Source organism: Salvelinus fontinalis, chromosome 26 (genome assembly GCF_029448725.1).
Source record: "Salvelinus fontinalis isolate EN_2023a chromosome 26, ASM2944872v1, whole genome shotgun sequence".
NCBI classification, from domain to species: domain Eukaryota; kingdom Metazoa; phylum Chordata; class Actinopteri; order Salmoniformes; family Salmonidae; genus Salvelinus; species Salvelinus fontinalis.
The window spans coordinates 16,518,884-16,546,423 of record NC_074690.1 but is presented as its reverse complement, the minus strand read 5'-3'; the positions used below and the strand labels follow the sequence as shown (position 1 = coordinate 16,546,423).

General features: G+C 42.6%; 1 protein-coding gene across 10 annotated transcripts in view; it reads left to right on the top strand.

Annotated features, from left to right (window-relative positions):
- LOC129823742 (carboxyl-terminal PDZ ligand of neuronal nitric oxide synthase protein-like) overlaps positions 1 to 27,540 on the top strand; it is a 55,981-nt gene that overhangs the window by 16,583 nt on the left and 11,858 nt on the right. For all 10 annotated transcript variants that reach the window (XR_008754674.1, XR_008754679.1, XR_008754675.1 and 7 more), the window contains exons 3-8: positions 11,219 to 11,311; positions 13,497 to 13,555; positions 14,795 to 14,903; positions 20,331 to 20,475; positions 21,906 to 22,030; positions 27,180 to 27,332. Coding sequence is in view for 1 of the 10 variants with exons in the window: in XM_055882700.1 (XP_055738675.1) it covers positions 11,219 to 11,311; positions 13,497 to 13,555; positions 14,795 to 14,903; positions 20,331 to 20,475; positions 21,906 to 22,030; positions 27,180 to 27,332 (684 nt within the window). In the remaining 9 variants the exon portion in view is untranslated. The remainder of the gene's footprint in view (positions 1 to 11,218; positions 11,312 to 13,496; positions 13,556 to 14,794; positions 14,904 to 20,330; positions 20,476 to 21,905; positions 22,031 to 27,179; positions 27,333 to 27,540) is intronic.

Genomic DNA, 27,540 nt, shown 5'->3' with positions numbered 1-27,540 from the left:
AACTTATAGTCTCTGAACCTTCTAAATCAAGTCTTTGTTTTAGTTAGTTGTAATGTTCAATTAACTTCAGTCCCCCCCAAAATTAACTAAATAATCCAGCCTGTTCAACCTCTCTTTCGTATCGTCCGAGATCCCTAGAGATTAGAAAGCTGCCACGGTCATCCCCCTCTTCAAATGGGGTGACACCCTAGACCCAAACTGTTACAGACCTATATCCATCCTGCCCTGCCTATCTAAAGTCTTCGAAAGCCAAGTTAACAAACAGATCACTGACCATTTCGAATCCCACCGTACCTTCTCTGCTGTGCAATCCGGCTTCCGAGCCAGTCACGGGTGCACCTCATCAAAGTCCTAAACGATATCATAATCGCCATCGATAAAAGACAGTACTGTGCAGCTGTCTTCATTGACCTGGCCAAGGCTTTCGACTCTGTCAATCACCGTATTCTTATCGGCAGACTCAATAGCCTTGGTTTTTCTAATGACTGCCTCGCCTGGTTCACCAAGTACTTTGCAGACAGAGTTCAGTGTGTCAAATCGGAGGGCATGTTGTCCAGACCTCTGGCAGTCTCTATGGGGGTACCACAGGGTTCAATTCTCGGGCCGACTCTTTTCACTGTATATATCAATGATGTCGCTCTTGCTGCGGGCAATTCCCTGATCCACCTCTACGCAGATGACACCATTCTGTATACTTCTGGCCCTTCCTTGGACACTGTGCTAACTAACCTCCTTCCGTGGCCTCCAACTGCTCTTGGCCATCTTATACCACCCACCACGCTAGTAAAACCAAATTCATGCTTTTCAACCGTTCGCTGCCCGCACACGCCTGCCCGACTAGCATCACCACCCTGGACGGTTCCGACCTAGAATATGTGGACAACTATACCTAGGTGTCTGGCTAGACTGTAAACTCTCCTTCCAGACTCATATTAAACATCTCCAATCCAAAATCAAATCTAGAATCGGCTTTCTATTTCGCAACAAAGCCTCCTTCATGCACGCCACAAAACTTACCCTAGTAAAACTGACTGTCCTACCGATCCTCGACTTTAGCGATGTCATCTACAAAATAGCTTCCAACACTCTACTCAGCAAACTCGATGCAGTTTATCATAGTGCCATCCGTTTTGTTACCAAATCACCTTATACCACCCACCACTGCGACATGTATGCTATAGTCGGCTGGCCCTCGCTACATATTCGTCGCCAGACCCACTGGCTCCAGGTCATCTATAAGTCTATGCCAGGTAAAGCTCCACCTTATCTCAGTTCACTGGTCACGATAACAACACCCACCCATAGCACACGTCCCAGCAGGTATATCTCACTGAACATCCCCAAAGCCAACACCTCATTTGGCCGCCTTTCCTTCCAGTTCTCTGCTGCCAGTGACTGGAACGAATTGCAAAAATCGCTGAAGTTGGAGACTTTTATTTCCCTCACCAACTTTAAACATCAACTATCTGAGCAGCTAACCGATCGCTGCAGCTGTACATAGTCCATCTGTAAATAGCCCACCCAATCTACCCACCTCATCCCCATACTGTTTTAATTTTATTTACTTTTCTGCTCTTTTGCACACCAGTATCTCTACTTGCACATCATCATCTGCTCATTTATCACCAGTGTTACTCTGCTAAATTGTAATTATTTGCTCCTATGGCCTATTTATTGCCTACCTCCTCATGCCTTTTGCACACACTGTATATAGACTTTCTTTTTTCTCCTGTGTCATTGACTTGTTTATTGTGTTATTGGCTTGTTTATTGTTTACTCCATGTGTAACTCTGTGTTGTTGTCTGTGTCACACTGCTTTGCTTTATCTTGGCCAGGTCACAGTTGCAAATGAGAACTTGTTCTCAACTAGCCTACCTGGTTAAATAAAGGTGAAAATAGGCACACGCACTTGGGAGCCAGGCCCAGCCAAACAGTATGTGTTTTTCCCCACAAAAAGGATTTATTACAGACAGAAATACTCCTCAGCAATATTCCTGCAGTCAGCATGTTGTTGTTGTTTGATAAATCTGCACATTTTAGAGTGGGCTTTTATTGTCCCCCGCACAAGGTGCACCTGTGTACTGCTGTTTAATCACCTGTGTAAAGCTGTTTAATCAGCTTCTTGATATGCCACACCTGTCAAGTGGATGGATTATCTTGTCAAAGGAGAAATGCTCACTAACAGTGATGCAAAAATATTTGTGCACAACATTTGAGAGAAATAAGCTTTTGTGCAAATCGAACATTTCGGGGATCTTTTATTTCAGCTCATGAAACATGGGACCAACACTTACATGTTGCGTTTATATGTATATATATTTTTTGTTGTACTTTTTCATCATATCAAATTGGTAGTTACAGTCTTGTCCCATCGCTGCAACTCGGGAGAGGCGAAGGTCGAGAGCTATGCGTCCTCCAAAACACGACCCCGCCAAACCACACTGCTTCTTGAGACACTGCTCACTTAACCCGGAAGCCAGCCGCACCAATGTGTCAGAGGAAACACCGTACAGCTGGCGACCGTAGTCAGCGTGCATGCAACCGGCCCGCCGCAAGCATTTCGCTACACCCGCTATAACATCTGCTAAATATGTGTATGTGACCAATAAAATTTGATTTAGAGTGCATCTCGGCCGGCCAAAACCTCCCCTAACGACGCTGGGCCAATTGTGCACCTCCTCATGCGTCTCCCGGTCGGCTCTGTCACAGCCTGGGATCGAAGCAGGGTCTGTAGTGAAACCTCTAGCACTGCGATGCACTGCCTTAGACCGCTGCGCCACTCGGGAAATACATTTATGTTTTTGTTCAGTGTAAAATTGTCCAGAGAGAAAACCCCAAAATATATAAGTAGCCTTTAGAAATAGCCTTCCACAGTTTGGGTCCTGGTAATCAATAGTCAGGGTTACATGTAATCTGATTACTAAAAACTATAAGAGTAATCAATTACGTTAACAGCAAAAATATTGTAATCAAATTACAGATACTTTTGAAAAACTCGATGATTACTTCTTGGATTACTTTTCAATTCAGAAACGATGTTTGCAAAAAAAAGACATGATGACATCTTTCTGTTTTCTCAATGACATTCAATTCAGCATTAAAATATGACGCACGTTTAAGTATGTTCCTCCTGAGCGAGTCTGACCACAAGTCAGAGACCACTATGATGACACACTAAATGCGTTTGATGGATCCTTTGTCTTCTATTGCCTCTTAATGGAAAGTAATCAGATTACGTTACTGAGTTTGGGTACTCCGGAAGTTACGTTACGGATTCCAATTTTGGATAGGTACCTAGGTGAACGTAATGGATTGTCAGTAGTCCACGCAAAGGAAACTTCTCTTGATGATCAATACAATATCGTTGAGAAGTCTCTCCCTTCCTCTCTCTCTTCCTCTCTACTTTCTGTCTTCTCCTCAAGCATTTCACTGTAAGGTCTACTACACCTGTTGTATTCGGCGCACATGACAAATAAACTTTGATTTGAATGCTTGGCTAAGAAAAGCCAACTGGCATTTCCTCCTGAGGTACTGATCTGTTGCACCCTCTGCAATCACTGTGATTATTATTTGACCCTGCTGGTCATCTATGAATGTTTGAACATCTTGAAGAACGATCTGGCCTTAATGGCCGCGTACTCTTATAATCTCCACTCGACACAGTCAGAAGAGGACTGGCCACCCCTCAGAGCTCAAGCCATTACCACAAGCCCGTCCTCCCCAATTAAGATGCCACCAACCTCCAGTGGTTTCTGTATAAGCACTTTGTGACACCTGCTCATGTAAAAAGCACTTTGTAAATACATTTCATTGATTTGATTCTTTCACTTGATAGTGTGAAAAAAATTGGTTTTTAAACAATTTCTTGTTACCAAACATTTCTGACCCCAACATTCTACTCAAACGAGGGGTGTATTCACTACACTCTTAGGAAAAAACGATGCTATCTACAACCTAAAAAGGCTCTTCGGCTGACCCCATAAGAGAACCCGTTGAAGAACCCTTTTGGTTCTAGGTAGAACCCTTTTGGGGCTCTAAAGGGTTCTACCTGGAACCAGAAAGGGTTCTCCTATGGAGACAGCCGAAGAACCCTTTTGGAACCATTTTTTTATAAGAGTGTAGGAACCAAAGAGACCTACCTGAATTTGTCCAAAACGTTTTCCGTTGCAAAAACGTTTTTATAGTGTGAAACGTTTTGCAACGATGTGCGGCTAGTGAATACACTACATATACAGTAATACATTACAATACAGTAATATACCCAGCAAGACAATACAGTCAAACAGCAATACAGTGAAATATTAAACAGTAGTACAGCCCATGAAGTAGTCCATAGTCCGATACTAAAAAGGAGTTAAAAAGTCACCCAATTAGTGTAAAAAAAACAGTCTGAATATCATTCTATTTTACAGGGAGAAAGGCAGCAGGACATAGCTTCAAACCTCTGACATGAGAGGATCCTGATTAGTCTTCTGGTTGAAGATCAGAGGAAGAAAAGTTCTAATTTGATAAAAGTCCTCAGTTGATCAATTGGACTTCTGATATATTTCCTAATTTGGGGAAAAACCAGTTTCTTTTAGATGTCTGGTCCTGATGTCTGGTCCCTTAGACTACAGTACAGGCAGAGGGAACACATCTAACAAGTCTAACTAATGAAGTGAAAGGATAAAAGTGGTGCACACTACTGAGTTTTCCTTCATGTCTAATGCACTCTGGGGGGGAACTTTTCTGTTGGAGACTTTACCAGCTCTACAATCTGACTTTGCCACTTTTCTTCAGCCTTTGTGTTGACTCAAACGTTGATTTACTCTCAGTAGCAGATGGTGTCTTGTAGGGATATCAATGCCAAATACTTTAGTACTCACTCCCTGTTAGTACTTACTACCTGTTAGGGACAGATCAAAATTTACTGGGGAGGGGTGGTCCAAAATAGGGAAGAGTTGTCAAACTTTCTTTTTTTCTTTGGGGAGGGTCGTGTGTTTGTTTTGGTGGACACAGGGAGGGTCGTGTGTTTGTTTTGGTGGACACAGGGAGGGTCGTGTGATTGTTTTGGTGGACACAGGGAGGGTCGTGTGTTTGTTTTGGTGGACACAGGGAGGGTAATGTGTTTGTTTTGGTGGACACAGGGAGGGTCGTGTGTTTGTTTTGGTGGACACAGGGAGGGTATGTGTTTGTTTTGGTGGACACATGGAGGGTATGTGTTTGTTTTGGTGGACACAGGGAGGGTCGTGTGATTGTTTTGGTGGACACAGGGAGGGTAGTGTGTTTGTTTTGGTGGACACAGGGAGGGTATGTGTTTGTTTTGGTGGACACAGGGAGGGTCGTGTGATTGTTTTGGTGGACACAGGGAGGGTATGTGTTTGACTTGGTGGACACAGGGAGGGTAGTGTGTTTGTTTTGGTGGACACAGGGAGGGTAGTGTGTTTGTTTTGGTGGACACATGGAGGGTAGTGTGTTTGTTTTGGTGGACACAGGGAGGGTCGTGTGTTTGTTCTGTGGACACAGGGAGGGTATGTGTTTGTTTTGGTGGACACAGGGAGGGTCGTGTGATTGTTTTGGTGGACACAGGGAGGGTATGTGTTTGTCTTGGTGGACACAGGGAGGGTATGTGTTTGTTTTGGTGGACACAGGGAGGGTCGTGTGATTGTTTTGGTGGACACAGGGAGGGTATGTGTTTGTTTTGGTGGACACAGGGAGGGTCGTGTGTTTGTTTTGGTGGACACAGGGAGGGTCGTGTGTTTGTTCTGTGGACACATGGAGGGTATGTGTTTGTTTTGGTGGACACAGGGAGGGTAGTGTGTTTGTTTTGGTGGACACAGGGAGGGTAGTGTGTTTGTTCTGTGGACACAGGGAGGGTAGTGTGTTTGTTTTGGTGGACACAGGGAGGGTCGTGTGATTGTTCTGTGGACACAGGGAGGGTATGTGTTTGTTTTGGTGGACACAGGGAGGGTCGTGTGATTGTTTTGGTGGACACAGGGAGGGTCGTGTGTTTGTTCTGTGGACACAGGGAGGGTATGTGTTTGTTCTGTGGACACAGGGAGGGTATGTGTTTGTTCTGTGGACACAGGGAGGGTATGTGTTTGTTTTGGTGGACACAGGGAGGGTCGTGTGATTGTTTTGGTGGACACAGGGAGGGTATGTGTTTGTCTTGGTGGACACAGGGAGGGTATGTGTTTGTTTTGGTGGACACAGGGAGGGTAGTGTGTTTATTTCCCTGGTTTACATTCACTCTTCTGCTCATATTTTCCCTATAAACAATGGCTTGACTTACTTTTGAAATGACCTGAATAGCGTTTAGAAATGTTGGTGAAGGTTTGGTGTGGCTCTTATTAAGCTGTAACTGCTGCAGGCCTATGATACGACGGCAGTGGGCCCCGGAGATACAAATGACTTCAACGGTTGAACTTGAGGAAGACTGTTTCAGGCCTACCAGAGTTACTCCTATAATCTAACAATATAATGCTTATTTTTATACAAAATATTTGGATAGAAAATGTAAGAATTACCGTACCTTCTATACGTCTATATCTGTATAGCAGACACAGTAGCTATCTGACATAAATAAATAGGTGTTGGTGTCGTAGCATGCCACCGGGATACAGTATCTCTATCTCTCTGGGGTTCGACCGAAGGTCTCTGCCTTTTTTCAAATGTATTTATTGAAGCATGAATTTCATACAGTGGACAGCTAAGCCTACAGGCCTATACATACACTGTCCTGATACATTTAGTGCTCATATCAGCTGAACCGTGAGGTGGACAGTTATTGTTTTAGGTAAGTAGCCTAGAAAAAAACACAAATAAAAAATAGGCTATAAAGTTTTGCATATGCTACACATTGAAACACAGGGAATAGTGTTTTTGTAATTTGTTATAGGTTGTTTTTAAGGACATGTAAATGTAGCCCTTTTGGCCAATATCCATTGTTTATTGATGTTGCTTGATGCGCCAGGTTGGATCTGAATGCAGATGGATGACCATATGCCTTAAAGGAAACTCTGAAATGGCACATTGTTGTTATGAAGATTTTTTAATATTCACATGAAAATCGTTCGCCAATAGGATGGAAACCTAGCTATAGACACCCTGAAGACTCTGGCAAGTGCACTAGTCCAGTGTCACTTTGATTATGCTGCACGTCATGGTTCACCAGTAGCCACAAACATCTAAAGAACAAGCTTCCAGCCAAACGAGCTTGTAAGAATCGTACTTAAACTCCCCCCTCGTACTCATCTGGAGGTTGAGCATTTTTTCATCTCTATCTCTGTAATGTGTCTGTGTCTCTGTAATGTGTCTGTATCTCTGTAATGTGTCTCTATCTCTGTAATGTGTCTCTATCTCTGTAATGTGTCTCTATCTCTGTAATGTGTCTGTATCTCTGTAATGTGTCTGTATCTCTGTAATGTGTCTGTATCTCTGTAATTTGTCTCTATCTCTGTACTGTGTCTGTATCTCTGTACTGTGTCTGTGTCTCTGTAAAGTGTCTGTATCTCTGTAATGTGTCTGTATCTCTGTAATGTGTCTGTATCTCTGTAATGTGTCTGTATCTCTGTAATTTGTCTCTTGTAATTGTATATGTTTTTGGTGTTTTTTTAAACTATGGAAATAAGTTCCTGACTTTATTGTCCAATTCCGGTCACTTTAAATAATCTTTGTCTATATATGTATTTTTTTAATCTAACAAATAAAATCAATCAATTCAAACTGTGCAGCGGTCAATTGATGAATGGAAAAAGACACCTGTTACAAAACACAAGAAAGTTGAATGACATTTAGAGATTGCCAAGCCATGCCGTCGATACTGGGTAAATCTACAAGGTCAAGATTGACGTAGTCTATTTATTGTAGCGTTGAAAACGCAAACATCCACGAATAGCACAGCGTGCCTACCTACAGACTTGACATCATTGGCCACTTTAATAAATAGAACACTAGTCACTTTAATAATGCCACTTTAAGAATGTTTACATGTCTCAGATTACTCATCTCATATGTATATATACTGTATACTGTATCCTTCACTATCTATTCTTTACTATCTATTGCATCTTAGCCGCTCGGTCACTGCTCATCCATATATTTTATACTTACATATGCTCATCCCATTCCTTTACTAGATTGTGTGTTAGGTTTTGCTGTGGAATTTGTTAGATATTAGGTTATGTTGTGGAATATGTTAGATATTAGGTTATGTTGTAGAATTTGTTAGATATTAGGTGTTGTTGTGGAATTGTTAGATATTACCTGTTAGATACTGCTGCACTGTCGGATCTAGAAGCATAAGCATTTCGCTACACTCAAAATAACATCTGCTAACCATGTGTATGTGGCCAATACAATTTGATTTGAAGTGCCCGATGTCAGTATGCTTTGTTTATTGGTTGTGTAGTGCACTGGCACAGAAACCTGTTGGTGGAAAATTCATTCCATATATTTTATATGATTATAAATATGGCATCAAAATGTTGAAAAACTGATTTCCGCAGAGCTGATCATTGTCGGCAGCCGTCTCTGATGGTTGTGTAATGAAACAGGCAGGGAGAGTGAGCTCGTCTGTGGTGGTCGGCGAACCCTCAACCTTCTGGCTCAGAGTCGTGTGTGGTATTGACTGTGCCACAAAAGCATGCTGAAGTGGCAAAATCGATATCCACGTTTATAAACACAGGGTCGCTACAGTTAGTTAGTGTTATTTGTGGTCGTAAACCATATTTTGAGTTAATTCTATGAGGAGGGAAGGTGTTCATTTTATTTTATAGTACAAGGGGAGGGTCATGTGGAACTTTTTGTAACTTTGGGGAGGGGGGTGCTTTTTTTATGACACCGTAAATTGTCAATTTTAATCTGTGCCTTAGTACTCACTACCTGTTACCACTCACTACCTGTTAGTACTCACTCCCTGTTAGTACTCTCTACCTGTTACTACTCACTACCTGTTAGTACTCACTACCTGTTCCCACTCACTACCTGTTAGTACTCACTACCTGTTCCCACTCACTACCTGTTAGTACTCACTACCTGTTCCCACTCACTACCTGTTAGTACTCACTACCTGTTCCCACTCACTACCTGTTAGTACTCACTACCTGTTACTACTCACTACCTGTTAGTACTCACTACCTGTTCCCACTCACTACCTGTTAGTACTCACTACCTGTTAGTACTCACTACCTGTTAGTACTCACTACCTGTTACTACTCACTACCTGTTAGTACTCACTACCTGTTCCCACTCACTACCTGTTACTACTCACTACCTGTTACTACTCACTACCTGTTAGTACTCACTACCTGTTAGTACTCACTCCCAGTTAGTACTCACTACCTTTTAGTGCTCACTACCTGTTAGTACTCACTACCTGTTAGTACTCACTACCTGTTAGTACTCACTACCTGTTAGTACTCACTACCTGTTACTACTCACTACCTGTTACTACTCACTACCTGTTAGTACTCACTACCTGTTAGTACTCACTCCCAGTTAGTACTCACTACCTTTTAGTGCTCACTACCTGTTAGTACTCACTACCTGTTAGTACTCACTCCCTGTTAGTACTCTCTACCTGTTACTACTCACTACCTGTTAGTACTCACTACCTGTTCCCACTCACTACCTGTTAGTACTCACTACCTGTTCCCACTCACTACCTGTTAGTACTCACTACCTGTTCCCACTCACTACCTGTTAGTACTCACTACCTGTTCCCACTCACTACCTGTTAGTACTCACTACCTGTTCCCACTCACTACCTGTTAGTACTCACTACCTGTTACTACTCACTACCTGTTAGTACTCACTACCTGTTACTACTCACTACCTGTTACTACTCACTACCTGTTAGTACTCACTACCTGTTAGTACTCACTCCCAGTTAGTACTCACTACCTTTTAGTGCTCACTACCTTTTAGTGCTCACTACCTGTTAGTACTCACTACCTGTTAGTACTCACTACCTGTTAGTACTCACTACCTGTTAGTACTCACTACCTGTTACCACTCACAACCTGTTAGTACTCACTCCCAGTTAGTACTCACTACCTGATAGTACCCACTAACTCTTAGTACTCACTACCTGTTACCACTCACAACCTGTTAGTACTCACTCCCAGTTAGTACTCACTACATATTAGTACTCACTAACTGTTAGTACTTACTCCCAGTTAGGACTCACTACCTGTTAGTAATCACTACCTGTTCCCACTCACTACCTGTTAGTACTCCCTACCTGTTAGTACTTACTACCTGTTAGTACTCACTACCTGTTAGTACTCACTACCTGTTAGTACTCACTACCTGTTAGTACTCACTACCTGTTAGTACTCACTCCCTGTTAGTACTCACTTCCTGTTAGTACTCACTAACTGTTATCACTCACTCCCAGTTAGGACTCACTACCTGTTAGTAATCACTACATGTTAGTGCTCACTACCTGTTAGTACTCACTACCTGTCAGTAATCACTTCCTGTTAGCACTCACTCCTTGTTAGTACTCACTCCCAGTTAGTACTCACGACCTGTTAGTACTCACTAACTGTTAGTACTCACTAACTGTTAGTACTCACTCCCTGTTAGTACTCACTAACTGTTAGTACTCACCACCTGTTACCACTCACTCCCAGTTAGGACTCACTAAATGTTAGTACTCACTACCTGTTACCACTCACTCCCAGTTAGTACTCACTACTTGTCAGTAATCACTAACTGTTAGTGCTCACTACATGTTACCATTCACTTCCTGTTAGTAATCACTCCCTGTTAGTACTCACTACCTGATAGCACTCACTCCCTGTTAGTACTCACTACCTGATAGCACTCACTCCTTGTTAGTACTCACTACCTGTTAGTACTGACTCCTTGTTAGTACTCACTCCCTGGTAATACGCTCTCCTTGTTAGTACTCACTCCCCGGTAATACTCTCTCCTTGTTAGTACTCACTCCCTGTTAGTACGCACTGCTTGCTAGTACTCACTCCCTGTTAGTACTCACTGCTTGTTAGTGCTCACTCCCTGTTAGTGGTACATGTTTTCATTCCATTACATCAGGTATCTCTGGACAAGGTTGAGGAATTGAACTTTCAGTTTACTTCTTGAATAGGAATGGAGACCAAAGTCCATGGTAGTCCATACTGTATAGCGTATAATTGTATGGGTTATTTGACATTCCAATTTCATGTACAAATCTATCTAATTGACACACCCCCCCCCCCCCCCCCCCCTACAGTATGAATTCAAATTGAAGAACATGAAGAAGAAGAAAGTCAACATCATTGTGTCTGCCGATGGTGTAAGGGTGGTTTTGAGAAAAAAGAAAAAGGTAAGGCCCCTTCGACAGATGACACCCCGATGAAGACAGAATGTCAAAACGTTAGGAACTATTCTATCATTGTATTGGAGACTTTTTCTTAGTTCCCTTCAATTTACATTGTATGAGTTCGGCTGTCTTGTGTAGTGTCCATAATGCACACTAACATCAAGTATCATATTACACTGAAGTCAATGATACATACAGTACATTCGGAAAGTATTCAGACCCCTTGACTTTTTCACATTTTGTTACGTTACAGCCATATTCTAAAATGGATTAAGTAAAATAAAAATATTCAGCAATCTACACACAATACCCAATAATGACAAAGCGAAAACAGGTTTTTAGAATTGTTTGCAGAAATACCTTATTTACATAAGTATCAGACCCTTTGCTATGAGACTCAAAATTGAGCTGAGGTCTATCCTGTTTCCATTGATCATCCTTGAGATGTTTCTACAACTCGATTGGAGTCCACTTTTGGTCAATTCAATTGATTGGACATGATTTGGAAAGGCACACACCTGTCTATATAAGGTCCCACAGTTGACAGTGCATGTCAGAGCAAAAACCAAGCCATAAGGTCGAAGGAATTGTCCGTAGAGCTCTGAGACAGGATTGTGGTACAGATCTGGAGAAGGGTACCAAAAACATTCTGCAGCTTTGAAGGTCCCCAAGAACACAGTGGCCTCCATCATTCTTAAATGGAAGAAGTTTGGAACCACCAAAACTCTTCTTAGAGCTGGCCGCCCGGTCAAACTGAACAATAGGGGGAGATTGGGAGGTGACCAAGAAACCGATGGTCACTGACAGAGCTCCAGAGTTCCTCTGTGGAGATGGGAGAAACTTCCAGAAGGACAACCATCTCTGCAGCACTCCACCAATCAGGCCTTTGTGGTAGATTGGCCAGATGGAAGCCACTCCTCAGTAAAAGGCACATGACAGCCCGCTTGGAGTTTGACAAAATGCACCTAAATGACTCTCAGACCATGAAAAACAAGATTCTCTGGTTTGATGAAACCAAGATTGAACTCTTTGGCCTGAATGCCAAGCGTCAAGTCTGGAGGAACAGAGAGATCCTTGATGAAAACCTGTTCCAGAGCGCTCAGGACCTCAGACTGGGGCGAAGGTTCACCTTCCAGCATGACAACGACACTAAGCACTCAGCCAAGACAACACAGGAGTCGCTTCGGGACAAGTGTGGGGTGGCAGGTATTCTAGTGGTTAGAGCATTGGGGCGCTAACCGAAAAGTTGCTAGATCGAATCCCCGAGCTGACAAGGTAAAAATCTGTCGTTCTGCCCCTGATTAAGGCAGTTAACCCACTGTTCCTAGGCTGTCATTGTAAATAAGAATTTGCTCTTAATTGACTTGCCTAGCTAAAAAAAAAAAAGTATGTCTCTCCATGTCCTTGAATGGCCCAGACTTGAACCTGATTGAACATCTCTGGAGAGACCTGAAAATAGCTGTGCAGCGACGCTCCACATCCAACCTGACAGAGCTTGAGAGGATCTGCAGAGAAGAATGGGAGAAACTCCCCAAATACAGGTGCACCAATCTTATACCCAAGAAGACAAGGCTGTAATAGCTGGCAAAGGTGCTTCAATAAGGTACTGAGTAAAGGGTCTGAATACTTACTGTATGTAAATGGTATATCTCTGGGTATTTTTTTATATAAATTTGCAAACATTTCTAAAAACCTGTTTTTGCATTGTCATTATGGGGTATTGTGTGCAGATTGATGAGGGGGAAAAAACAATTTAATTAATTTTGGAATAAGGCTGTAACGTAACAAAATGTGGAAATAGTGAAGGAGTCTGAATACTTTCCGAATGCACTGTATATCTACAGTTTCCGCGTGTTATATGTTTTCAACAGTGTGAAGTGTGTAACTGTTCCTTCCAGGGCCAAAAGAAAAAAAGTAATTTAAAAATGTATCCTGAAATGTAAAAATACAGTTTTCTGATCAACATTCTTTGCATATGGAGGCGGAACGTGTTGATTTGCCAAAAGATGGAATGCCATAGCTCTCTGTCCTTCACGGAAGCTGCAAGGTCCTCCATATTGAGTGTCTGCAGTTGGAAAAAAGTTGAAGTCCATATTTATTTTAGGTGAAACACTTCATAAATCTGTCCCTAAGTCATACGTCATAGTAGTGAATTGCAGCATTGTGTTGTTCTCTGGTTGTCTTCCAGAGGAAAGAGTGGTCATGGGATGACAACACAGTCATGATAACACAAGACCCCATCTATAGGTAAGGGAATGTCAAAGTGTCCTCAAACATACACCCTCTTTTTAAAAGCCCAATGCAGCCATTTTTTAAAAATATCAATATCAAATCCTTTCTGGGTAATAATGAAGTACCTTACTGAGATTGTTTTCAATTAAAATGGTCAAAAAAGAGAGGCTGGGAAGTCTCTTTCCTATTGATCTATTATCTCATTTATAGGCGGTCTTTATCATAATTTTCACAATTTCATAGTATTATTCCAACCTCACAGTGTGGAAAAGAAAGATATATAACACACAGAAAAATCATGTTTTTCACTGCACTGAGCCTTGAACATTTTGGGGGGGTATATTAATACATTGATGACTTTTGGTTGAGTAGTTAAACGCTCAGTAAGGTCAAGATTCAGTTTTATTAATGAAGCTAACACTGTAAAAGTATGAAAATGTCATCAGTGTTATTTCCTAGTAGAAAATACTATATTTTGGGAGGGGGGGGTACATTTTACCCCATTTTCATGATATCCAAATGGTAGTTAAAGTCTTGTCCCATCGCTCCAACTCCAGTACGGACTCGGGAGAGGCGAAGGTCGAGAGTCATGCGTCCTCCGAAACATGACCCTAACAAGTCGCACTGCTTGCTTAACCCCGAAGCCAGACACACCAATGTGTCAATGAAAACATTGTATAGCCTGCGACCGATGTCAGCATTCATGCACCCGGCCGCCACAAGAAGTCGCTAGAGTGCGACGGGACAAGGATACCCCAGCCAGCCAAACCCTCCCCTAACCCAGACAACGCTGGGCCAATGGTGCGCCACCTCATCGGTCTCCCGGTCACATGATTGAACCCAGATCTGTAGTGATGCCTTAGACCGCTGCGCCACACGGGAGGCCCTTGAAAATACAATCTACATAGGACGTTCTAATCAACAGCTTGCATGGGCGGAAGATTTTGGCTTGCCAGGTGACATCACAGGCAGTAAATTGGTTAGTAGACCAATAACCAAGAGAGTAACAGCTAGTTTCCAGTTTTCCCCAACCCCACTCAGACCTCTCCCAGACAGTCCCAGCAAAATTATTTATCGAGAAATAGTTTTTGCTAAAAAGCTAATTTTGTGAATTTTAATGGAAAACTATTACAGTAAGTTACTTAATTATTACAGAGAAATGATTTGATATTGATTTAAAATGGCTGCATTGGGCCTTTAAAAGTGAAATCAATCAAACTCTAATTATCAAGACATTTTCCCCATCTCATTTAGGATTTTCTATGTGTCACATGACGCCCAGGAATTGAAGATCTTCAGTTACATTGCGAGAGATGGACAGAGCAACATGTTCCGTTGTAATGTCTTCAAATCCAAGAGGAAGGTAAGACCTTAGAGATCCTGTAATTCTACAGTGTCTTCAGAAAGTATTCACACTGCCTTGACATTTTGTTGTGTTACAAAGTGTGATTAACATTTATTTAATTGGCATTTTGTGTCAATGATCTACATAAAATACTCTGTAATGTCAAAGTGGAAGAAAAATTATAAGAAAAATTATAACTTTTGTAAAACATTTATGAAAAATAAAACACTAATATACAGTGTCTTGATTATATAAGTATTCAACCCCTTGAGTCAATACATGTTAGAATCACCTTTGGCGGCTGTGAGTCTTTCTAAGAGCTTTGTACACCTAAACCCAGCAAAAAAAGAAATGTCCCTTTATCAGGGCCCTGTCTTTCAAAGATAATTCAGAAAAATCCAAATAACTTCACAGATCTTTATTGTAAAAGGTTTAAACACGGTTTCCCATGCTTTTTCGAAGAACCATAAACAATTAATGAACATGCACCTGTGGAACGGTCATTAAGACACTAACAGCTTACAGACAGTAGGTAATTAAGGTCACAGTTATGAAAACTTAGGACACTAAAGAGGCCTTTCTACTGACTCTGGAAATCCCCAAAAGAAGGATGCCCAGGGTCCCTGCTCATCTGCGTGAGCGTGCTGCAAGGAGGCATGCTGCAAGGAGGCATGAGGACTGCAGATGTTGCCAGGGCAATAAATTGCCATGTACGTACTGTGAGACGCCTAAGACAGCGTTACAGGGACACAGGACGGACAGCTGATCGTCCTCGCTGTGGCAGACCACACAACACCTGCACAGGATCGGTACATCCAAACATCACACCTGCGGGACAGGTACAGGATGGCAACAACAACTGCTCGAGTTACACCAGGAACCCACAATCCCTCCATCAGTGCTCAGACTGTCCACAATAGGCTGAGAGAGGCTGGACTGAGGGCTTGTAAGCCTGTTGTAAGGCAGGTCCTCACCACTGGCAACATCACCTATGGGCACAAACCCACCGTTGCTGGGCCAGACAGGACTGGCAAAAAGTGCTCTTCACTGACGATTCTTGATTTTGTCTCACCAGGGGTGATGGTTGGATTCGCATTTATCGTTGAAGAAATGAGCATTACACCGAGGCCTGTACTCTGGAGCGGGATCGATTTGGAAGTGGATGGTCCTTCATGGTCTGGGGCGGTGTGTCACCGCATCATCGGACTGAGCTTGTTGTCATTGCAGGCAATCTCAACGCTGTGCGTTACAAGGAAGACATCCTCCTCCCTCATGTGGTACCCTTCCTGCAGGCTCATCCTGACGTGACCCTCCAGCATGACAATGCCACCAGCCATACTGCTCGTTCTGTGATTGATTTCCTGCAAGACAGGAGTGACAGTGCCATGGCCAACGAAAGCCCGGATCTCAATCCCATTGAGTACGTCTGGGACCTGTTGGATCGGAGGGTGATGGCTAGGGCCATTCCCCCCAGAAATGTCTTGAGGTGCCTTGGTGGAAGAGTAGAGTAACATCTCACAGCAAGAACTGGCAAATCTGGTGCAGTACATGAAGAGGAGATGCACTGCAGTACTTAATACAGCTGGTGGCCACACCAGATACTGACTGTTACTTTTGATTTTGACCCCCACTTTGTTCAGGGACACATTAATCCATTTCTGTTAGTCACATGTCTGTGGAACTTGTTCAGTTTATGTCTCAGTTGTTGAATCTTGCTATGTTCATACAAATATTTACACATGTTAAGTTTGCTGAAAATAAACGCAGTTGACAGTGAGGGGACGTTTCTTTTTTTGCTGAGTTTACATTGTACAATATTTGCACATTATTTCTTTAAAAAAAATTCAAGCCCTGTCAAGTTGGTTGTTGATCATTGCTAGACAGCCATTTTCAAGTCTTGCCACAGATCTTCAAGACGATTTAAATCAAAACTGTAACAAGTAGGCCACTCAGGAACATTCAATGTCGTCTTGGTAAGCAACTCCAGTGTATATTTGGCCTTGTATTTTAAGTTATTGTCCTGCTGAAAGGTGAATATGTCTCCCAGTGTCTGTTGGAAAGCAGACTTAACCAAGTTTTCCTCTAGGAGTTTGCCTTTGCTAAGCTCTATTCTGTTTATTTTTATCATAAAAATCTCCCTTGCCGATAACAAGAATACCCATAACATGATGCAGCCACCACCATTCTTGAAAATATGAAGAGTTGTACTTAGAGATGTGTTGTGTTAGATTTGCCCCCCCCCCCCCCAAGCATAATGCTTTGTATTCAGGACAAAAAGTTCATTTCTTTGCCACATTTTTTAAAAGATTTACTTTAATGGCTAATTGCAAATAGGATGCATATCTTGGAGTATTTGTATTCTGTACAGACTTCCTTCTTTTCACTCTGTCAATTAAGTTAGTATTGTGGAGTAACTACAATGTTGCTGATCCATCCTCAGTTTTCTCCTATCACAGCCATTAAACTCTGTAACTGTTTTAAAGTCACCATTGGCCACATGGTGAAATCCCTGAGTGGTTTCCTTCCTCTCCGGCAACTGAGTTAGGTAGGACGCCTGTATCTTTGTTGTGACTGGGTGTATTGATACACCATCCATAGTGTAATGAATGACTTAACCCGTGCTCAAAGGGACATTCAATGTCTGCTTTTTTTTTACCCATCTACCAATAGGTGCCCTTCTTTGCGAGGCATTGGGAAACCTACCTGGTCTTTGTGGTTGAATCTGTGTTTGAGATTCACTGCTCGACTGAGGGATCTTACAGATAATTGTATGTGTGGTGTACAGAGATGAGATGGTCATTTAAAAATCATGTTAAACATTATTATTACACACAAGAGTGAGTCAATGCAATTTATTATGTGACTTGTTAAGCACATTTGTACTCCTGAATTTATTTAGGCTTGCCATAACACAGGGGTTGAATATTTATTGGCTCAAGACATTTCAGTTTTAAATTGTTCATTCATTTGTAAACATTTATAAAAACATAATTCCACTTTGTGTGTAGGCCAGTGACAAAAACATCTCAATTTAATCGATTTGAAATTCAGGCTGTAACAAAAAAATTGGAAAAAGTCAAGGGGTGTGAATACTTTCTATATATCTTCTATGTAATTCTATGGTTAAAACAGTGTGTATCGCTGTGGGAGTGGGCTGGGTATGAGATGTAAATTATCCACAGGATCCAGATCAGTGGCATATAATCTGTGGTGTATAATCCATGGTATATAATCAGTGGTATATAATCAGTGGTATTTAATCCGTGGTATATAATCCGTGGTATATAATCCGTGGTATATAATCAGTGGTGTATAATCCGTGGTATATAATCCGTGGTATAGAATACGTGGTATAGAATACGTGGTATATAATCAGTGGTGTATAATCCGTGGTACATAATCCATGGTATATAATCTGTGATATATAATCAGTGGTATATACTCCGTGGTATATAATCCGTGGTATAGAATACGTGGTATATAATCCATGGTATATAATCCATGGTATATAATCTGTGATATATAATCTGTGGTATATAATCAGTGGTATATAATCCGTGGTATAGAGTATGTGGTATAGAATACGTGGTATATAATCCATGGTATATAATCCGTGGTATATAATCCGTGGTATATAATCAGTGGTATATAATCCATGGTATATAATCAGTGGTGTATAATCCGTGGTATATAATCCGTGGTATATAATCAGTGGTGTATAATCTGTGGTATGTAATCCGTGGTACATAATCCATGGTATATAATCTGTGGTATATAATCTGTGGTATATAATCAGTGGTATATAATCCGTGGTATATAATCCGTGGCATAGAATACGTGGTATATAATCCATGGTATATAATCAGTGGTATATAATCCGTGGTATATAATCTGTGGTATATAATCCGTGGTATTTGATCCGTGGTATATAATCTGTGGTGTATAATCCGTTTATCTCTACAGGGTATCAGATATGTGGCAGCAGCTGCTTAGGGAAGGGGGCTAGGTATAGGGACTGTGCCATGATGCATTAAAGGAGCCTTGGGACTCTTGGATCAATAGAGAGCTTTGTCTATACATACACACACACACACACACACACACACATTGTCTCATCTACAAGATCACAGTTGCACACAGTACACACATCTGATGACTTTCAACTCTGCACGATAGAAAAATGCTCGTAGAAAAGAATGGCACGTGACTACCCCATAGCTGCATATCAAACAGCGGAAATGTTCTTCATTACAAAAGCCTGGATAACAACCCTTCCAGTGAGGTTGACTCCCATCCCTTCACCATGGATACCAGGCATGTACCGTTGACAGTGACTGATTGAAGCAGCATACTAATTCGTCCCAAATAACACCCTATTCCCTATTGGCCCTGGTCAAAAGTAGGGCACTACGTAGGGATGCAGTCAGAGTGAAAGAGGCTTTTAATTCTGACATTTGCAACCTTTACCACCTGCGATCTGTACCAGAAAGTAAAGACACAGGATGTAATCCCCTGTATGGTGTAGTCACGCTTCTCAGATGCCTCCAGCCCTGAACCTCTTATCTCGGACTTCCAGATCAAACTTTGTCGAGAGGAGTGGAGGGTAAACTGCTGATACTGGGTTTGGTAACCATGGCTCCCGTTGATGACTGTTGGGTTGATAGAATCCTGAAATTACTAAATTGGCCTTGTGGTCCAGATGGTTATTTTTCGAGAGCAGTGCTAGTATCTCAAAGGTTGTGAGTTCACTTCCGGTTGGGCCATGTCTTTTTGGATTGAGGCATCTACTGGAAATAGCCCAAATGATCGCCATACGGTACAGTATGGTACTTACTATATATAGGTAACACAGAATATCATAAACATATAACGATGGTTATTCTTGTTGCACCATAGGAGCACACGTCTCACACACACAACACTTGCCCTGTGCTTACCGACACACAGTAGTGATGGACAGCCTTGTGGCAGCATTCCTCCACAGTATGAATGTGAGGCATTTTATAAGCACCTTGTCAATGTGCCGGCTGAGTGCCCAAGACAACCCACCTTTGGGCCTTGTGGCATTATTGCTCTAAGTGCAAGAATGTATAACGTTGGAAATATAGAATTATTTTGGCTATATAATCAATGGATTTTTGAGTTCGTTGTGCCTTGTAGGGTCTAAAGGAAAAGCTTGAGATCCTACGGCTCTAGAATGAACCAATCCATTACAACGACAGCATGTACCTACTGAATTACTGTGCCGTCAAAACCTCTCCTCCCTCCTTTTGTTGTCCTCTCTCTCCCCCGTCTCTCTCTCCCTCCCTCCTCTGTCCCCCTCCCTCCCCTGTCTCTTCCCCTCCCTCCCTCCCTATCTCTCCCCCTCCCTCCCTCACCATCTCTCCCCCTCCCTCTCTCCACTCACCTCCCTCTCCCCTTTTCTTCCACCCCTCACCCCTATAGTCCCAGGCCATGCGCATTGTCCGGACAGTGGGCCAGGCCTTTGACGTGTGCCACCAGCTGACCCTGCAGCAGACAGGGGAGCAGAGCTCTGAGGATGGACTGGACACCAATGCTGCCGACGCAGATGGGGAAGACGCCGTGCCAGGTGTGACTCACTTGCCCATGCACCATACTGTCTTATTACCTTATACCATTTTATTACCCAATACCATCTTATTACCTAGAACCGTTTACTACCTAGAACCATTTTATTACCTAGAACCATCTTATTACCTAGAACCATCTTATTACCTAGAACCATCTTATTACCTAGAGCCATCTTATTACCTAGAGCGATCTTATTACCTAGAACCACCCTATTACCTAGATCCATCTTATTACCTGGAACCATCTTATTACCTAGAACCGTCCTATTACCTAGATCCATCGTATTACCTAGATCCATCTTATTACCTAGTACTGTCTTATTATCTAGAACCATCTTATTACCTAGAACCATATGATTACCTAGAACCATCTTATTACCTAGAACCATCATATTACCTAGATCCATCTTATTACCTAGATCCATCTTATTACCTAGTACTGTCTTATTATCTAGAACCATCTTATTACCTAGAACCATCTTATTACCTAGAACCAGATTATTACCTAGAACCATATTATTACCTAGAACCATATTATTACCTAGAACCATCTTATTACGTAGAACCATTTATTACCTAGATCCATCTTATTACGTAGTACTGTCTTATTATCTAGAACCATCTTATTACCTAGAACCATCTTATTACCTAGATCCATCTTATTACCTGGAACCATCTTATTACCTAGATCCATCTTATTACCTAGTACTGTCTTATTAACTAGAACCATCTTATTACCTAGAACCATCTTATTACCTAGAACCAGATTATTACCTAGAACCATATTATTACCTAGAACCATCTTATTACGTAGAACCATTTATTACCTAGATCCATCTTATTACGTAGTACTGTCTTATTATCTAGAACCATCTTATTACCTGGAACCATCTTATTACCTAGATCCATCTTATTACCTGGAACCATCTTATTACCTAGAACAATCTTATTACCTAGTAGCGTCCTATTACCTAGAACCATCTTATTACCTAGAACCATCTTATTACCTGGAACCATCTTATTACCTAGAACCATCTTATTACCTAGTAGCGTCCTATTACCTAGAATCATCTTATTACCTAGAAACATCTTATTACCTAGTAGTGTCCTATTACCTAGAACCATCTTATTACCTAGTACATACTGTTCTATATTTGCACAGTGGGGACATTCTCTTCTGAGACTCAATCAGTTAGAGTGTGACTCTAGAGAGAGTGGAGAGCAGCCAAATTCTGATTCGATGTTTCAAGCGTCTTTGGGTTTGAAAAAATCTATAAAATACAATTAGTTTGTATAAAATGAATGGGTTATGTTATACGTTTTTGCTGGTGGTAGTGGTTCCCTATTTTAGTATGTTTATGATTTGTTTTCTCTGTCTCCATCCATCTCTCTCTCCATCCATCTCTCTCCATCCATCTCTCTCATTCAGCCAAGACGAGGTTGGCATTGTCTGATTCCACCGACCTTGAAGCCACCACAGAGGAGAGCATCGACTGTTTGTCATCTGACCTGGACAAGACCAAAAGCCAGGAACTTCTTAGTAAAGATGGGAAGGTACTGTATGACCTGAGTCTTATTCATTACATCACACTGTAACGAAACGTCTTGCAACAGAAAATGTATGTGGACACCTGCTCATCAAACATCTCATTCCAGAATCATGGGCATTAATATGGAGTTGGTCCCCCCTTTGCTGCAGTAACATCAAACTCTTCTGGGAAGGCTTTCCACTACATTTTGGAACATTGCTGCAGGGACTTGCTTCAATTCAGCCACAAGAGCGTTAGTGTGTTTGGGTACTGATGTTGGTTGATTAGACCTGGCTCGCAGTCGGCGTTCCAATTTATCCCAAAGGTGTTCAATGGGGTTGAGGTCAGGGCTCTGTGCAGGCCAGTCAAGTTCTTCCACACCGATCTCAACAAACCATTTCTCGATGGACCTCGCTTTGTGCACGTGGGCATTGTATAAGGGCACAAGGTGAGACCCAAATGCAGAGAAAGGAGGCAAACGATTGAGCTCTGATATTTATTAGAACAAAAGGGGTAAGCAAAAGGCAGGTCGGAGACAGGCGAGAGTTCATAAACCAGGAAGACAAGGAAAAAACAGAGACTGGGAAAAATAGGAGCCAGGACAAACGTCAGTTGACTTGGCAAAACAAGATGAACTGGCACAGAGAGACAGGAAACACAGGGTTAAATACACCGGGGATAATAAGCGACACCTGGAGGGGGGTGGAGACAAGCACAAGGACAGGTGAAACAGATCAGGGTGTGACACGTTGTCATGCTGAAACATGAAGGGGCCTTCCCCAAATTGTTGCCTCAAAGTTGGAAGCACAGAATCTATAACATCATTGTATTCTGTAGCGTTAAGATTTCCATTCACTGGAACGAAGGGGTCTAGCCTGAACTATGAAAAACAGCCCCAGACCATTATTCCTCCTCCACCAAAATTTACAGTTGTCTCTATGCATTGTGGCAGGTAGCGTTTTCCTGGCATCCACCCAACCCAGATTAGTTTGTTAGACTGCCAGATGGTGAAGTGTGATTCATCACTCCAGAGAATGCGTTTCCACTGCTCCAGTCCAATGGCGGCAAGCTTTACACCACTCCAGCCAACGCTTGGCATTGCGTATGGTGATCTTAGGCTTGTGTGCGGCTGCTCGGCCATGGAAACCCATTTCACGAAGCTGCCAACGAACAGTTCTTGTGCTGACATTGCTTCAAGAGGCAGTTTGGAACTCGGTGTTGGAACCGAGGACAGACGATTTTTACGCGCTACGGATTTCAGCACTCGCCAGTCGCGTTCTGTGAGGTTGGGTGTCCTACCACTTCACAGCTGAGCCATTGTTACTCCTAGACGTTTCCACTTCACAATAACAGCACTTACAGTTTACCGGGGCAGCTCTAGCAGGGCAGAAATTTGACGAGCTGACTTGTTGGAAAGGTGGCATCCTATGACGGTCCCACGTTGAAGCTTTTTGCAGATTAACAAACACTACTTAAGCATCTAGTGTGGAACTGAGATGTTATCTCCTGTTTGTCGTTATCTTGTGTTTGTTGTCATAAGGTCGAGAAATATTTCATAGGGTGGTGCTGTAATATTAATGTGTTCCTATGTTTTATTGATGAAAACACAGCATGATGCCCTCCAGTGCTCTACTAACCAGTGTCATACAACCCACTCACTATCTATTATCTCTCTCTCTCTCTCTCTCTCTCTCTCTCTCTCTCTCTCTCTCTCTCTCTCTCTCTCTCTCTCTCTCTCTCTCTCTCTCTCTCTCTCTCTCTCTCTCTCTCTCTCTCTCTCATTCCATATTGATATGATAAGGTCTATGGTGGGGACTTCTGTGTTTGAGCCAATGGTTGTCAGCAAGATGATGATAGTATTGTGTATTCCAGATGTCTTGTTTTACAGTAAACGTCTTATCTAACAACGGAGTTCAAGAAATAGAGTTCAGAAAACATTTACCAATAAACTAAAGTAGAAAAATATTATAAAATCAAAAAGTAACGCAAGAAAATGACATAACAATAACGAGGCTTTATACAGGGGTACCAGTCCCAGGTCAATGTGTGGGGGTACAGGTTAGTCCAGGTCATTTGGAAAGTGACTGCATAGATAATAAACAGCAAGTAGCAGCAATATAAACACAAAGGGGGGAGGCATACATTGTGGCCATTTGATTAATTGTTCTTATGGCTTATGGCTTGGGGGTGGGAGCTGTTAAGGAGCCTTTTGGTCCTAGACTTGGCGCTCCGGTATCGCTTGCCGAGCGGTAGCAGAGTGAACAGTGAACAACCTCTACGCAGACGACACCATTCTGTATACATCTGGCCCTTCTTTGGACACTGTGTTAACAAACCTCCAAACGAGCTTCAATGGCATACAACACTCCTTCCATGGCCTCCAACTAAACGCATGCTTTTCAACCGATCGCTGCCCGTGTAACAGTATAGCACCCGTTGCTCCATAAAAGCCGCTGCCCTTGCAGAGCAAGGGGAACAACTACTTCAAGGTCTCAGAGCGAGTGACGTCACCAATTGAAACGCTATTAGCGCACACCCTGCTAACTAGCTAGCCATTTCACATCGGTTACACCCGCACCTGCCCGTCCGACTAGCATCACTACTTGCCTTACCTCCCTTATCCTACCTCATTTGCACACACTGTATATAGACTTTTTCTATTGTATTATTGACTGTACGTTTGTTTATTCCATATGTAACTCTGTCTTGTTGTTTGTGTCGCACTGCTTTGCTTTATCTTGGCCAGGTCGCAGTTGTAAATGAGAACTTGTTCTCAACTGGCCTACCTGGTTAAATAAAGGTGAAATAATATTTTTTTTAACAGTCTATGACTTGGGTGACTGGAGTCTTTGACACTTGTTTGGGACTTCCACTGACACCGCCTAGTTAAAAGGTCCTGGATGTCAGGAAGCTTGGCCCTAGTGATGTACTGGGCCATACACAGTTACTCTGTAGCGCCTTGCGGTCAGAAGCCGAGCAGTTGCCATACCAGGCAGTGATGCAACCAGTCAGGATGCTCTTAATGGTGCAGCTGTAGATATTTTTGAGGATCTGGGGACCCATGCCAAATCTTTTCAGTCTCCTGAGGGGGAAAAGGTGTTGTCTCCCCCTTTTCACAACTGTCTTGGTGTGTTTGGACCATGATAGTTTGTTGGTGATGTGGACATCAAGGAACTTTAAACTCTCGACCCGCTCCACTGTCGATGTTAATGGGGGCCTGTTTCCACTCTTTTTCCTATAGTCCACGATCAGCTCATTTGTCTTGCTCACATTGAGGGAGAGGTCTTTGTCCTGGCACCACAATTGTTGTGTCGTCAGTAAACTTAATGATGGTGTTGGAGTCGTGCTTGACCACGCAGTCGTGGGTGAACAGGGAGTACAGGAGGGAACTAAGCATTTTTTGGGCAATCTGGTGTTTAACGCTGAGCTGTATTCAATGAACAGCATTCTCACATAGGTGTTCCTTTTGTCCAGGTGGGAAAGATCAGCGTGGAGTGCGATTGAGGATCTGTGGATCTGTTGGGGTGGTATGCGAATTGGAGTGGGTCTAGGGTTTCTGGCATGATGGTGTTGATGTGAGCCATGACCAGCCTTTCGAAGCACTTCATGGCTACCGACGTGAGTGCTACAGGGCGGTAATCACTTAGGCAGGTTACCTTCGCTTTCTTGGGCACAAGATGCTGGTCTCTTTGAGACATGTAGGTATTAGGTCAGGGCGAGGTAGAAAATGTCAGTGAAACACGTGAATGTTGACCTGTTTAAAGGTCTTGCTCACATTGGCTATGGAGAGTGTGATCACACAGTCGTCTGGAACAGCTGGTGCTCTCATGCATGTCTGATAGGCTCGCGTGACTAGGCAGCTCGCGGCTGGGTTTCCCTTTGTGGTCCGTAATAGTTTTCAAGCCCTCCCATATCTGACGAGCATCAGAGCCAGTGTAGTAGGATGCAGTCTTAGTCCTCTATTGACACTTTGCCTGTTTGATGATTAGTCGGATTTCTTATAAGCGTCCTGATTAGTGTGCCTCTCCTTGAAAGCTGCAGCTCTAGCCTTTAGCTCGGTGTGGATGTTACTTGTAATCCATGGCTTCTGTTTGGGATATGTCCATGGCTTCTGTTTGGGTCACTGTGGGACAATGTCATCGATGCACTTAGAGTAGAGGACAGTTGAACGGTCTGGTCTGTCTCTACTGTATACCATCAATATACTTTAATTAATGAACTAATAATCTAAGGATAATCCTCTATGAGCTGAGATCAGCTGAGATAAACTCCATCAAACCAGATTGCCTTTGTACTGTAATATGCGGTAGATTTCTGTCACAAAATCTAACATGCTGTACAACACAAGAAGGTACTCAAAGACCCCCATAAATACTGTCAGACATAACAACCACTCTCTTCCAGACCACTATTTATAGTCTCCCTTGTAAAAGGTATTCTTTCCCTTTCTCTTTCTGCTTGTCAATAACTTCCTGTCTTCCCATCTCTCTCTCTCTTTCTCTCTCTACCTCTTTGTTAATAGCTTCATCTTGCCTCTCTGATTGTATCAACCTCTTTTGTAGCCTGTTGTGTTGTATTGAACCGTATTGTGTTGAATCGCAGCCCGGTGTATACATAGCACAGAGATAATTACTGCTAGTTTGGAGCTGTCCTTGGTGCTGTGTCGTTATTTTTTTTATGATGGTAGGCTTATTAAGTGAAGAGCTAAATGAAGTCCAATAGGTTTCCAAATTGAGCTTTCACTATTGTGGTATACGCAATTATAACACGCAGTAACATGGTGACACCATTCACCAATGGGAAATCAAGGCTAATACTATCAGACGGAATAGAAATCATGACAGTTTTGCTCAACATAAAGATAACAGTATTATTAACTAATTCCTGCCTGCAAGAACATACAAACATGTACAGTATGGGCTTGTACAATTTCAGTAACTTCCCCAGAATGTACAGTTTTTTTCTGAAATCCCGATTTGAGGACTCCCAGAATCAGGAGGGAATAAACAGGCAATCTGGGAATTCAACCAGGATTTCTGGGAAAAACAGGAGATTTGGGGAAAAGTTACTGGAATCTTGCACCCTAACAATATGTAATGTAACGTGCACCCTCCTATCCTCATTCATTATAGATCACTAACAACTGACCTGGTGCTCTTTATTCCCCATCCAAGGACCCAGCCCTGCAGCTGACCTCCCCCAGAACGGGGCCGTCCGTGTCGGACCTCTTGGCCGTGGACTCCCCCCGCTCAGTGGAGCACCAGGTGCAGCTGCTCCAGAGACTGCTCCAGCAGCAGGAGCAGCAGGCCCAGGCTGCTGCAGCACAGGTAGACACATTTTCTAACTTTTCCAAATTACAGTTTGTCTTGTTGAATGCGGCTTATGAGTAACATTGGCATAGTTTGATTAGCCAAAATACTGTACATTTCACCGTTTGTTATGGTAGTTTAGATCAAAAGGAGACGATTAAACTTGAGCCACAGTACCGTGGCAGATTATTAGCTAGCTAGAAATCTCTTACAGTATTTTCTGTGG